At 39.0% G+C, this 15,393-nt stretch overlaps 1 protein-coding gene across 1 annotated transcript in view; it reads right to left on the bottom strand.

The window, feature by feature from the left end:
- The window catches only part of mta3 (metastasis associated 1 family, member 3), a 72,688-nt gene that overhangs the window by 13,958 nt on the left and 43,337 nt on the right, over window positions 1–15,393 (bottom strand). The window contains exons 4-13 of the mRNA XM_039738321.1: window positions 12,081–12,207; window positions 11,863–11,926; window positions 11,519–11,636; window positions 9,915–10,017; window positions 5,010–5,109; window positions 3,559–3,747; window positions 2,753–2,827; window positions 2,515–2,573; window positions 2,106–2,233; window positions 1,848–2,002 (exon numbers count right to left, since the gene is read on the bottom strand). Of these exons, the coding sequence (XP_039594255.1) occupies window positions 1,848–2,002; window positions 2,106–2,233; window positions 2,515–2,573; window positions 2,753–2,827; window positions 3,559–3,747; window positions 5,010–5,109; window positions 9,915–10,017; window positions 11,519–11,636; window positions 11,863–11,926; window positions 12,081–12,207 (1,118 nt within the window). The remainder of the gene's footprint in view (window positions 1–1,847; window positions 2,003–2,105; window positions 2,234–2,514; window positions 2,574–2,752; window positions 2,828–3,558; window positions 3,748–5,009; window positions 5,110–9,914; window positions 10,018–11,518; window positions 11,637–11,862; window positions 11,927–12,080; window positions 12,208–15,393) is intronic.

Here is a 15,393-nt window from a genome sequence, read left to right as displayed (position 1 = left end):
ATGCATATTTTTCATGTTTATCTATTATTTATTAATATAAACCTAAATTAAAAAGACCAGTCAGTTTGTAACCCAAAGGCCAGGTGGGATAGATGCATCTGTCTCTAAAGAATAACATACAGAATACTCCTGACAAGATGAAGTATTTTGCTCATATGTTTGTGATTAAGCTTTTGTAACTTTAGTGACCATTCAGTTATCTGCAGGTAATGTTATGGGGTCCAGAAACCCACGTGGGAAACATTGCATAAAGGATGCACTGCCCGAGGCTAACAGCAAACTCCATCCATCTGGAATTCAGACACGGTCTATGCAACAACCTAAGCTCTGAATTAAGACTCTCCCTTTCACAGATGCGTCATTTATGGGCATTACCAATCAGCTTTCTTATCCTTACTGAAGGTATATTTTTTTTTATTTGACTAGTGTGAAGCTTTTTTGACTTTTAGACTAAGGTCTGTCTTGAAAAGTGCTTTATTCCCAGACCTTGCTATTATTCATTTGTATTTTATGGCTATTAGCCTATTTTAATAAATAATGATTTGCATTATACTTCTTTACCATCTCCAGGCGTTTTTCATTCTAACCTAATTTGTTTTATTTGTGTACTACTTTCTTTCTGAAATACTTTCTGAATACTTTGTTTTATTAACCTAATTAGTGATGTATCGTATCTTGGATGATTGAGATAACAAAGTAATAAGGTATTTAGTATGAGCAAATTGCCACTTGTCTCCTAGAGGATAAGTGGTGGAGGAAGGACACTCAGACAGTATTCATCACAGGATGGCATATTCGTCATTGGTGCTGCAATAAATAAAGTGCATCAGCCTCTATTGTCTGGTGAACGAACACCCATTTGGTCTGCTCATGCAAAAGCTAGCAAGTCCTTGTATGGAGAACTGAGGAGTGGTGGGCATGCAGGCACCACGTATAATCAGTACTTAAGTGCGTTTATGGTTGAGTTTTGTGTACGCGTTTGTTAAACTTAAGTTGCATAGGAGTTTAACAATCCATAAAGAATCTGGGGAGTCCTGCTCTCTCATCAATAATACTATTTAACATGAATAAGGAGCATTTCACCACAGAAAGCAAACTTCATTTACGTATTTGGCTGATGCTTTTGACCAAGGTAACTTACAATATTTGAGATACAAATGGTAACATTTCGTTGTCGTTTTTTCCAATTGGAGTGCAGGCAGGTGAAGGGATTTGCTCATGTTCATACACTACCAGTTACGAAATCTGAACCCACAGCTTCAGAGCCTGAAGTCCAAAGCCATAACCACTATGCCTCACTGCCCGGCTAACATCTATCAGCACAGAATTAGCCGTACCACAGCTTGTATTTAAACTGTAGCCATTGGGATGACAAAATATTTGCTATGCCAGGGTGTACCTCACCTCATCATGTAATACCTGTCAATACATGTGGATGTCATAACTGTATGTTTAAAATATTCACTGTACTCTATTTCAATATTTTAATAGTACTAGAATGAATAAAAAGTCTTTGTAATATAGGATTTCTGACATGTCAAGATCAGTAATTTTGAAAAAAAATTAAATTTGAGTGTTAGGCAGAAAAAGAAAAAGGGAAGTGGTCACAAAAGAAAGCTATAATTGGACTGACAGACTGTCACCAAATTTACATTTTAATTCTAATTTCAAGGTGATACTGAAAATGTATTCTTAAATATGCAGACCCTCAGACGGTTTAACTGGAGTTATCAAGATAAAAGCCAACACAGGAAGAACATTGAATGCATAAATGTGTGTAACGTGGCCATTTTATGGCTAATTGGCTGTTAAGGGGCATATAATAATGAATGAATAAAAGCCACTACCGTAGCAGGAGGACTAGAGGACATCTTCTCGCCGACTTCAGCCCGACTGGGCATCTTTAGTCCACCATACTTCTTCCAGTAGACCCAGCAGGCAACACAAAGGCGACAGTGCATATTGGGAGGACCCCAGGAGTACCACTGAGAGGACTGCATTGCTAAAAAGGGATAAAACACAAAACGGTCAGTGGGATCTGTCAAGACCCAGTATAACACTCTCACCCTGTTATTCCACACAATGTGTGGAGATCAGATACTCACAGAAGCAGCTTTCACATGGTCGTCCTTGACCACAGTTTGGAGTTTGAAAGCCACCAGCTGCCGCCACACCGTTTACTGCCAAAGGCTTGCCGTTGCTTACTGTTATCTGATTGGGACTGGGCTTGTTGCTGTTACAATAATTTAAAAATGTTAAATTAAAGCAGGATCCCTAGGAGCTACACAATGCTCGCGAGAGGTTTTCATTATTTCAACTTACACCTCCATTTATCTTGTGATCCCTATCATGGGCCACAGATTCTATTAAAGTAACACACACCACTCCTAAATGTATTTTACACTCAAATCACTCTGTTCTAATCATGGTCGCATACAAAACCCTGAAGAGGCCTGCTCATTCTCTGCATTTCACACAAACAAGTTATGTGAAGTGACCATTGCATTGACTTACTAGGTGGGGATGTACACTTGCTTCAGCTTGCTCTCAGCCTCTGCAGCCTTCAAACGTTTCTAACAAAACAGAACATACAAAGAATGAGCCCCAGTGTCTGCACATTGTTTTCCACTTGGACGCTAATCAGAAAGATTAGTGCAAGTATCAACTTCAGCACCAACAGACAACACCAACAAACCCCAATAAACCAGTCTGCATTCTCCAAGTTAGGAGGGTTAAGAGGGCAGTCACTCACCTGTTGGACATATCGGTCCGTGGTCTTCCACATGTAATAGTATTCTATGATGCTGGTGAGGGATTTCCATGGCAGCTACAATGTGAAAGGAAATACATGAACAGATAATGAATTAGGTGCTCTCTTGTGACAAGCATTACAGTACCACAACAATAAACTCCTTGAGACTTTTCCCTTCCCATATTTCTGGTATCATGTGTGTACTGAAACAGAGCACAGTGTCACACACGTGCGAGTAGGAGGCAGCTGAAGGACCGGAGTAATTGTAATAAAACATCCAACCGGGGCGGCAGAATGCACTGACTGTCTCTCTCAGTTCCCTACAGACCTTTCCCGGGAAATCCTGCAAGGTTCTGGCACCACAGAAGACATCACTTCTGGTGCCGGCCCCTTTGCTGACATCACTTCCGGTCCAGACAACATCACTTCTAATTCCGGCTCTTTTGATGACGTCACTTCCTATACGGCCTTTAAAGCCTCCATCTTTGTCTCTTGTGATCAGTTCTGTTTTGGACTCTGTTCTATGCACATTGTGCTACTTAATTCAACTTTTTCAGCCAGGAAAAACAATATACGGGTGGCTGCCCCAAATCTTTGATTGTCTTGGACTCACAACAGATATTATAGCATGGTAGACCCATGCCTCCCCCAGATCATTAATGACACAGAAAACACCCATTCTGCATAGCCGACACATGTACTATAAAACCAGCTGTGAGTGAGACCACATCCCCTCAGACTGTTGGGACATGGGGAATAACCCCACAACAATATCTCTGCTCTGAACTTCATCAGTCTTCACTTACAAAGTCCTGTCGGATATCATTGAAGTCCTTGCCGTATTTTTCCAAGGCTTCCTCAAATAGGTTAGCTTCTGAGGCAGACCACTCCTCCATTTCATCCCGACACAGAACTGGTCCTCCATATGGCACCAAGAAGCTGATTGCACTGGAAAGGTCATAGTTGTGCCGATGCAGAGTGTCCATTGCATGAAACTGGGGAAGAAAAAGTAATGTTACATCAAAGGGCATAAACACCCAATTTGAACACGACAGAATTGAGGGTGTTGTATCATCAAATCCACATATTTAGCATATCTTACTGAACAGTTACCACTGCTCAACAATTTTCTCACTGTTTCACAATTATTGCATAACTCCTAAAAGCAGCCAAGTTTTGAGACCAATGTCCTAGTGTACCAATACTCAAGTCACTAGTCCCGAAGCACATGAGACAGCTTCTCTGTGTTACAAAGCATATGTTTAAGAGATACTGCTTAGCGAGCCTGCCCCAAACTAGAACTCTGCAACTACTTGATGTAATGCATTCTGTTATATGGGAAGCAATACTGGTCACCAACAAATTCCCAAATCTGTGAATTCCAAACAAAGCTTGAACGGTTCATGATGTTGCCACTATAGAAATTAAAAATGTACTGCTACTGGACAATCCATCGTACAGTAAGCTATAGAACTCCAAACAAAAAGAAAAGGCAGCATCTGTGTGTTGTGACGAGTGAAGAGAAGTAGAAAACAGGGTCCACAAAAAAAAGGAGCAATGGTGCTAACTAAACACAATGTTTCCAGTATTACTGTGGAGTTGCAGTTCTGCGAACATTGAAATCAAGTTCCAGACTCAGTGGGCCACATGTTTTGGGCCTGCACCAAATTAACATCATTCTGGACCAAAACCTTTAAATGCCTTTCAGACAGCCTTGGAGTCACAATTCCTCCTAATCTACTAACAGCTGTGTTTGGTATACTTCCAAATGGGATTACAGTGTAGAAGGAAAAACTGTAATTGCCTTTACTTCACTATTGGCACATAGACTTATCTTGCTGAACTGGAAGAATCCTAACTCTCCTATTTTAAGTCAATGGGTAACAAATACATTATCTAAAATTGGAAAAAGTCAAATTCTCATTTAGAGAATCTGTGCACAACCTTTTTTTAAAGCTAATCCATAACATTTTAGAATAAGCATTTAAATTGGTGAAGCTGATTTTCTCTCTCTTTTTTTGATTCTATTTATTTTTATTCATTTATTTATTTACATACTTTAACTATTGTCAAAGTTTTGCTCTGCTGGCTTTGCTCTCTTTCTCATGGGTGGGGCTTGATTTGTTTCAAACCTAGTTTTCTTAAGCCTGACTTGCTTGTATGGATTGTTGTTTGATTCTAATAAAATTAATAAAATGTTTTTAAAAAAAAAAAAGAATTACAGTCATACCGTATCTGAAAAACGGTCAATACCCACCAATGTGATATCTCTGGAGGCTGCAGCTGCACTCATGTGAAGACTGGGTTGCCTGACGGAACTGCTGCAGTCTAGTGCTCTGGCAAATGTTCCCACCGCTCTGCACAAGGAAAGAATACAGAGAATAGGGACAAAAGTGTTGAGCATTGAAAACAGTTCTGAGGGAGCAGACAGAGTCATATGACCTAGCATTCACATAATTTGGTAATACATTTAGTTATAATGTTCTAGTGACTTTTGGAATATATGGAATTTATAATTCCTCTTTTTTGTTTTACTTAAATTAAAGTTGAAATGCCTTCCCAACAGAGGTCAACGTGTCTTCTAAACTTTTAAAAAACCATCTTGACTACATTCACTGCAGTAAAATGTTTTCCGATTGTAGAAATGGATTTTATGCATCTCATCCGTCTCCACAGCAAGACTGGAATACTCAATCACACTACATCTCACATACACACACACACAAATTGATGCATTATCTAAGCTGAGATCATTGCTTATAGTGCAAATCGTTTTATTTGTAGTAGGGCTTTCAGTCTATATCACATTTCATAATTAAAATATTTATTCATTTGAACATGTTTCAATGTGGACTGCAGGATATCCTTTCAGCCATGTTTTTAATTAGCAACCAATGACTGCTGCTAATGGAATATACTTCCTTTGCCTTGATATTGACTGAATTGCTTTTTAAGGTTCAGAACCCCTTTTTCGTTTTTCCTTTATCATCATCATAATAATGTTTATTTATATAGCACTTCCTAAAAAAACAAGGTTCTTCACATTACGCAATCAATAAAATGGTTAGCACAGGTAACACTTCACTAATAAGTTGGGTTAATAAAACAAAATACAAAGAAAATATGAATAGAACACAAAATAAAACACAAATTAGATTAGAGTGAAAAATGCCTTACAAAACAAGCACATTTTGAGAAGGGATTTGAAAGAAGAAACAGCTTCAGCAAGCTGGGGATTCTCCTGCAATGTTTATTCACAGCCAAGATGCACTGACCACAAAAGTACTGTCTGCTTTAATATTGAAATCCGACTCCCAGAACATGCAACAAGTTCTTGCTAAACGACCTTAGGAAAACATAATTAGGGGCCACTGATCTTAAACAAGTACAGATAGTTAAGATAAATTAGTGTTATTTTAGTTTTTTTTCCACAAAATATTGGGAATTAAAGCTATATAATTAATGGGGTCTGAATGTACAGACTTGTCAGCTTCAACTTACATCCAAAGTGGATGAATAGTTCAGTAATTCCAGCATTTCGTATATGTTCCCTACTACTTAATAAGTGACCAAAATGAATTGGAAACATTGACTGACATGCTGGTCCATAGCCAGGAGGGAGCAGTACCCTCATTATCTCATTAGTAATTAAGCAGGTAAAAGGTCTGGGAGTTGATTCCAAGAGTGGAATTTGTATTTGAAAGCATTTGCTGTGATCTTTCAAATATAAGGTCCAAAGAGCTGTCAATGCAAATAAAGCAGGCCTTCATTAATCTGAGAAAACAAAAACAAACCCATCAGAGAGACAGCAAAATCACGAGGAGTGGTCAAATCAACAATTTGGTACATTCTTAAAAAGAAGAAATGCACTGGTGAGATCAATCACACCAAAATGCCTGGAAGACCACGACAGACAACTGTGTTTGATGACCACATAGATCTTTTCTTGGTTGGGAGAAAAAACACTCACAACAAGTCAAAAACACTTTCCGTGTAGTAAATGCATTATTGCCAAAGTCTACAATCAGAGAGGACTTCATGAAAATTAAACACAGAGGGTTTACCACAAGGTCCAAACTACTGGTAAGCCTTTAAGAATAGGAAGGCCATATTCAACATTTCCAAATAAAAATCTAAAAAAGGCCTGCACTTCTCTGAAGCAGTATTTTTCTGGACAGATGAACATTAGATCAACATTTGCTAGAATGAAGGGAAGATTATAGAAAAGAGACGGAATGGCTCATGATCCAAATCATACCAACATATCATCTGTGAAACACAATGGAGACAGGCAGTGTTATGACATGAGCAAATATGGCTGCCAACGGAACTCGGTAACTAGTGTTTTATGATGAGATGACTGCAGACCGAAGCAGCAGAAATGTAAAGTGCTATACTAAGCACAAGGATTCAGCCAAATGCTACACAACTGGTAGGACAGCACTTCAATATACAGAAGGGCAATGACCCAAAAGACATTGTGGAAGCAACCCAAGCACTTGACAAAGCAAAGAAGTGAAATATTATTGAATGATCAAGTCAGTCACCGGGACATCACCCCAAATAAACACATTTCACTTGCTGAAGACAAAGCCGAAGTTGGGAAGACTAAACAAACAAGCAGCCATTTAAGACAGCTGCATTAAAGGCTTGGTAAAGCATCATTAGGAAGAAAACCTGCCAATTGGTGATGTCCATGGGGTTTTAGACTTTTGGCAATCATTGGCTGTAAACGATTTTCAACCAAGTACTGAAAATGATTCATTATAAATTTATTATTATGATAGGTTTGTCTAATCACTTTTGAGCCCCTGAAAATGGCAAGAGGGGGACTGTGAAAAAAATGGCTGTCATTCCTAAACAGCTCCTGCAACATTTTAATTAAACCCCTTGAATTAAAGCTGAATGTCTACACTTTAATCACATCTTGATTGGTTCAATTCAGATCTATTTTCTGGTGGTGTTCAGAGCCAAAATTATTAAAATCGTGCCACTGCACTGATACCTATGGACCTATCTGTCAACTGCATTGACTTTGAATGTTAGGTTATCACAGGCAAAAAACTGTGTGAGGAACTATGTATTTTTTTAAGAACATTATTTTGTTTATGTTGTAATCCTACACCTGTGTAGACAACTCTAAGACTAAAGTGAAAAACAATTACTCTCAGAAGTTTTTGGTACAAATCATTTTTAGATCTCCACCATATGTGACTGACCGAAATAGACTCACAGCACAGAGCCTCTGCTTCTCTGGTTTCTAAATGCTCTATTGGTTTGTGTGGAGAATCAGAAATTCCCCTCTGCATAAAGTATAGAACAGCCTTTAAGCTGGGTAACAATGTCAATTGAATCACCAAGCTAAAAAGACGACGCCAAGTCACAATCTTTTTTCCCATCTGAAAATGAGAAAAGTGCCCTTTATCAGCGGATGCCAAATTTCATTCATGACAACAAAAGCTACCCAACTAAAAAATATGAATAGGCTGTTCCTGGAAGTAATGTGCAAATAAAATACAGTTATTTTGAAAACTCTTGCAGCATTGCACACTGCACCTGGGGTACTGTGGCAAGTACTGGAAGCATTCAAATTGTAATATGCACCTGAAAATGAATGTGACAGCACTATACTATAGTATGTTGAGATACCCGATTTTAATGCGGCAAAGCATGGAAATTATACATTTCATATCAATCTCTTTCTTACCTCTAACACTACGAAAACTAAAATAAACCAAAGCACTCAACCTTAACCTGGCTTTTTATACTGGAATATCTGTAGTCATGTTAATGTCAGCAGTTGCTATCACTCCACTAGATACGTATCTTTTTTTTTTTTCTGGTTATTTCCATTGTCAAAAGAGAGAAAAGAATATTTGATGTACCTTTTAGAGGATTTAAGCATATTTTGTATCCATTTTGACATTTCATGAAGGTCAGTAGGAACAACGCAGAATACATGTGTACAAATGAGAGGGAGGTCAGTGGAATGGTGAGGACACAGGGAGTAGAGTTGGTGAAGGTAGAGGAGTTTAAATACTTGGGATAAGCAATACAGAGTAACAAGGATTGTGGGAAAGAGGTGAAGACGAGAGTGCAGGCAGGGTGGAATGGGTGGAGAAGAGTGTCAGAAGTAATTTGTGACAGACGGGTATCAGCAAGAGTGAAAGGGAACGTCTACAAGTAGGTAGTGAGACCAGCTATGTTATATGGGTTAGAGTTGTTGGCACTGACCGGAAAGCAGGAGACAGAGCTGGAGGTGGCGGAGTATAAGATGCTAAGATTTGCATTGGGTGTGACGAGGATGGGGCAGCACGGTGGCGCAGTGGGTAGCGCTGCTGCCTCGCAGTTAGGAGACCAAGGTTCGCTTCCCGGGTCCTCACTGTGTGGAGTTTGCATGTTCTCCCCGTGTCTGCATGGGTTTCCTCCGGTACTCTGGTTTCCTCCCACAGTCCAAAAACATGCAGGTTAGGTGCACTGGCGATTCTAAATTGTCCCTAGAGAGTGCTTGGTGGGTGGGTGTGTGGGCCCTGTGGTGGGCTGGCGCCCTGCCCGGGGTTTGTTTCCTGCCTTGCGCCTTGTGTTGGCTGGGATTGGCTCCAGCAGACCCCCCGTGACCCTGTAGTTACGATATAGCGGGTTGGAAAATGGATGGATGGATGTGATGAGGATAGACGGGATTAGGAATTATTACATTAGAGGAATTACATTAGGAATTATTATATCAGCTCAGGTTGGACGGTTGGCAGACAAAGTCAGAGACATGAGATTGCGTTGGTTTGGACATGTGCAGGGGAGAGATGCTGGGTATATTGGGAGAAGGATTAGAAGGATACAGCAAGAGGAAAAGAGGAAGGCCTAAGAGGATGTTGTGTGAGAGAACATGCAGGTGATGGGTGTGACAGAGCAAAATGCAGAGGACAGAAAGATATGGAAAAAATGATCCGTTGTGGCAACCCCTAATGGGAGCAGTGGAAAGAAGATGATGATTAAATTAAATATTAAAGAAAACCTCAATATTTACCTTTTACGATATAACACAAGGAACATAATTCATTCGGTACAGTATGGTAGTATTTACACAGCTCAAATGTTTATCCTTACATATTAAACAGCAAAAAAAACATTTAGTTAAACTTGAAATAAACAAATGTTTACTGACCGGGCTACTACCAGGAACTGGTCAATCTGTCTGTCTGTCAAAGGGCAATCTGGATTCCACATTTTTACTTCCAGTTTTGACTGGTCCCTGTCATCAGGCTCACCTAGGGGAGAAAAAAAAAAAAGATGCCAAATGACAAAACAATTCCAAATGGACATGGAAGCAGGATTTCAGATCTGTAAGGGCCAATCCATGTACAAATTCTGGCCACAGGATTAATGCAGCAAGGTTTGGGCTTTGAAATAACTGGGGGTTGAATCTGATGCACCAAAAAAAAACAGAAGAAATAATAATGAGGTTAAAGATGTACTATCCAATGTTCACCTCAAAGAGGGAAAGCCCTGCATCAAGTAGATGTTGCCAGTCAAACTGGGTACAATAAAATAAATGGTGAACTATCAGTGTAGTGCAAGAGGAATGGGGGACACTTTTTTTTTTTTAATGGCCAGTATCTTCCTAGTTAGAACAGGAAATGGCAGCTGCTCATAATATAACGGTAGTTGTCATGGTAACGGTATTTTACCGAGGAATTAATCCAGTAGCTACTCAATCATCAAATAGCTGGAAACCCAAATAAGGCCTAGGCTTTCAGCAAGGAAAACAGCAACAGAAAAATCCAGCTCAGAAGACCCCATCACCTTACACCACTTGGTTATTTTGATTTCTGAAATATCAAAGACACATTTGGAAAGGTTTTGAGTTAAATAAAACAGGTTGTTTAGGCTAGGATGTAGTCCAAAAGGATGAAAAGAACATTTTTTTTTTTATCCCTGGTGCATGCCAAACAAATTCAAATGTTTAGAAATGAACATGCCGCAGAGTTACCAATCAAGAGGCCAAACTAAAACCTCTTAAAATAATAACCTATAAAAACTGGGCACGGAAATATACTGCAGCTAAAGAAACACCTGTGTTAATCATACACACATTATCATCACAAGACACATTCAAACAGGGCATCCCTGGCACTTCTTTGGATGGATACCAGCAGAAGGCCACTATAAAAATGGCATGGCATCGTGCTTTCTTTCTTATTTTTTCACTGGAAGGCCTGGCCGCATCTCTGAATGACTTAAACAGAACATTGGGTCACATAAGCAGTTTTTTTCCCTGGATGAAGGGCACTAAAATTGCATCTTCAAAGTGGGGATATTTTATTAAGAGGGTTTCCAGAGTTAGGTGGTCATCTAAACTACAAAGATTCTATGAATTGCTACTTAGGCGCTCAATTTCACGCCTCAGCACCTCTTTTACCAACCTGACTGAGCCTTTTATTCCAGCTTTTTGCTTCAAGTGCTACAATGAATAAAACTGAAGGTAGCCATTAAAGTTTAAGAGAGCAGAATTAGTATCCAATCCCAACTGCACCCAGTTGATAAGAAATATAACTATTCCATCACAATCTTATTATGCAGTAAGAAGAAAATCTGCAAAATTCCATATATGCTGAAAAATTCCTGTGTTTCAGGAACTACATTTGTTTCAACTTAAAGTCCACATAGAGACTGAATTTCATCAGTGTGTTATAAGAATGGACAGATGTTTCCTTCATAAATTAAACATCTGGAAACATCAAAAGTGGGACTGAAGTCATAACTCTTTACCTTCCTTCAGCATCTCTGGAACATCAGCCTGGAATCTTGGCCCAACTCTGATCTCACCCTTGTCTGCAAGCAGTGTCTTCTGGTTGGGATCATATACGAGGGAGTAGAAAAAGGTGTCCTGTAGAAGATTTTCCTCATTAGCCACTGCATTCATTTGAAAATTACTTTATCTAGACATCATGTAACTACAATATAGCTCCTGTTCTACCCAGCATACCCATTAACCATTTCTTTTTTTTTTCTTTTTTTTTTTTTTAATTCAGAAAGCATTGCTTATTACTGTGCCCAGCATAATTCCTTTCTTAACTCAAACCCCCTGAATATCATTAGTGACTTGTGTGTACCTCTTTCTCCAGGTAGGAGAGCACTTCCTCGGTTTCATTCAGCAAAGCCACACAGCACTTCCCTCTGAAAACAGTAGTGATAACATTTAGAAACACATTTTCCTCACACAATCTACATAAACATAGGGTTTTGCTGTTCTTTCTGCAATGTGGAAAGTTAATGATATAAATGTAAGTATTGCATTTTTGACAGTGGGAAAAATCACAGTGATGCCCACCTAATGTGCGTGGCTGGCAGAGATTCATACTGGCGGGAGAGGAATAGCTCGCGGTGCTTCAGCTGGTGTCTTTGTTTCTCTGACAGCTCTGGCTCAGTTGGGACATCCCGTTCTTCCTCTAGGTCCTCTGAAAACATGATAGCAGACAAAACTAATTAAGAAATTAAGGGCAGGCCAGTCACATCAGGTTAAAAAAAGGAAAAAAAAAACACACATAGACACTGGTAACCACTAAACCTATGCAAGACACTCATGACCGCTAGGTCATTGGAATCAAGTAAATAATACATGTTCCTCATTGACAACTGGTTGATGACTGAGGATGGCAGGAAACAATTTTTAAAACTATTGGAGGGGAAAAACTTTCTTTGAAAGTCTAATTTTTAAATAAACACTTATTTTAGAATTACATACTTTCAGTATGGGCGGCACGGTGGCACAGTGGGTAGTGCTGCTGCCTCGCAGTTAGGAGACCAAGGTTCGGTTCCCGGGTTCTCCCTGCGTGGAGTTTGCATGTTCTGCCCGTGTCTGCGTGGGTTTCCTCCCACAGTCCAAAGACATTCAGGTTAGGTGCACTGGCGATTTTAAATTGTCCCTAGTGTGTGCTTGGTGGGTGGGTGTGTGTGCCCTGTGGTGGAATGGCGCCCTGCCCGGGGTTAGTTTCCTGCCTTGCACCTTGTGTTGGCTGGGATTGGCTCCAGCAGACCTCCGTGACCCTGTAGTTGCGATACAGCGGGTTGGATGATGGATGGGTGGATACTTTCAGGATAATTGGTGGCTACTCATTGTGCACATACACACTGAAACACATTAAAGTGTCACTAAAGCTGCATTTACAATTTACAATAACTCGTATGTTAATGTTATGGCACAGCACATAGCACAATTATTTGAAAACCTTTACCTTAAAGAAATGAAGCCTTCACAAATAACACAAATTATATGAGGTACACTACCAGTGATACATTTTAGAACACCTCAGTTTTTCTTCAAATTCGATCAGCTGTAATGCAACAAATGGCTTAAAATGGTGAAAACGTAAGGAGTAAACTGCCAGAGGTTTAATCTTAAAGTTTCAGTTAGTAAAAACTGAAAAAAAGGACACTTCAGATAGACAAAGAGTTTTTAAGTAATCAACCGAAGTTGAGCCACCTGTGCAAGTTGTTTGCTTTAACTTGCAGGACCTAATTTACTTTAATTGCTATAACCTATTCGTTGTTCCCTGAAGAAGGACCACTTGTAACATTCTGAAATTTCCATTTTGTTCAGTTTTTGCTAAACTAAACTTTAAATTTAAACCTTTGGCAGTTTACTGCTGACATTTTCAACACTTTAGGTCATTCATGTATTTTCCACTTGTATAACTTTTCCCTGGTAGTTTAAATATATATAAAAAAACTAATTAAGGAAAAAAGTAGACAATAAAATTGTTTTGTGGCTCAGTGCAGTAATCATTTGCTCAGTGTAGAGGTCAAGAGAAGCAGATAATATAAACAATATATCAAGGAGCATATCCAGGCCATCTGATTTCATAGTCGAATCCAATTAAATTTCTCTCTTTTATATATTTTATATATATTATATATATATATATATATATATATATATATATATATATATATTATATATATATATATATATATATATATATATATATATATATATATATATATATATAATATAATATAATATATAATATATATATATATATATATATTACGGAAGATAAATAGAGACCTAATGGTTGTAAGCCTTATCAAAAACCCTTTATAAAAGTTAATAAATGTATCTGAAAGTGTTTCCTAACTTTCATATATGCAATATTTTTGTTTTATTAATTTTCAGGTTATAAAAATTCAGTAAAATTAGAAGGAAGATATACCCAAGCAGGGCCCACTTCAGAAGAGATTTTCAACCCTGGCTCACCAGGTATAGCACTGTGAGTGCTGGAAGTCCCTCTGATTGCTAATTAACCCTCACATTTGATCTGATAGATCACATTTGATCTTAGTCCATAAGTTGAAGAATGCACAAGCCTGAGTGAAGAGGAGCATAAGAGAATCTCACTAAAACAAAAACAACATTATAGATCTGATGACAGAGAGGAAGAAATTATAAAAGGAATACAGTGATCCCTCGCTATATCACGCTTGGATTTTCGTGGCTTCACTCCATCGCGGATTTTAAATGCAAGCATATCTAAATATATATCACGGATTTTTCACTGGTTTGTGGATTTCTGCAGACAATGGGTATTTTAATTCATGGTACACGCTTCCTCAGTTTGTTTGCCCAGTTGATTTCATACAAGGTACGCTATTGGCGGATGGCGGAGAAGCTACCCAATCAGAGCATGTATTACATATTAAATAAAACTCCTCAATGATATACGATATGCTTCGCACACTTAAAAGCTCTAACAGCACGTATTGATTTTTGATTGTTTGCTTTTCTCTGTCTCACTCTCTCTGCCTGACGGAGGGGGTGTGAGCAGAGGGGCTGTTTGCACAGAGGATACTGACGCTCCTCTAAAAAATGCTGAAAGACTACCTTCACATTGATCCCTTCATTGTGGCCGCTTTATCGCGGTGCTTCCACTTAAAAGCCCAACAGCCCTATTGATTTTTGATTGTTTACTTTTCTCTTTCTGACATTCTCTGTTCCTGATACGCACTCCTTTGAAGAGGAAGATACGTTTGCATTCTTTTAATTGTAAGAAAGAACTGCCATCTCTGTCTTGTCATGGAGCACAGTTTAAACTTTTGACTAAAGGGTGTTATTTCTTGTCTAGAGGACTCTAATAATGTTAAAAAAACGTACTTAGAAGGTCGTAAACAGGTTTTCTAAAAAACATCCAAGAACTCACGTCTCATGAGACGGGACTTTGTGCCAAAAGATTTAACCATGCCCGGGGCCAGAAATAAAACACAAAGAGTAGGACAGCTGCTGTACAGGCTTTTAAATGTTCGTAGTGCTGCACAAGATGCAGATCATGCGGCACAGCAGCAGCAGCAATCCAGCAGCTGATTGAGAAAAGAGGAGATAAAAAAAAATATATATATATATTTGTTTCTCATTGTATCACTGTTTAAGAGGGGGTTTCGGGGGAGTGACCGCGTCTCCTCAGGGTGCGTTCAGCTCCCCTCTTCACAACACGAGTGGCAGAGACGTGAAGTGGCTGGCGAACAAATCGAGAAGGGGGGGAACCCCCCTAGTAAATATAAAATAAAACATACACACACACACACACACACACACACACACAGAGAGACAGAAACTTATATTTATACACACACACACGCAGTACATTTAA

The sequence above is a fragment of the Polypterus senegalus genome, chromosome 16 (assembly GCF_016835505.1).
Source record: "Polypterus senegalus isolate Bchr_013 chromosome 16, ASM1683550v1, whole genome shotgun sequence".
In the NCBI taxonomy this organism is placed as follows: Eukaryota; Metazoa; Chordata; class Cladistia; order Polypteriformes; family Polypteridae; genus Polypterus; species Polypterus senegalus.
Note: the sequence above shows the minus strand (reverse complement) of the source record. Positions and strands in the feature narration are given on the sequence as shown.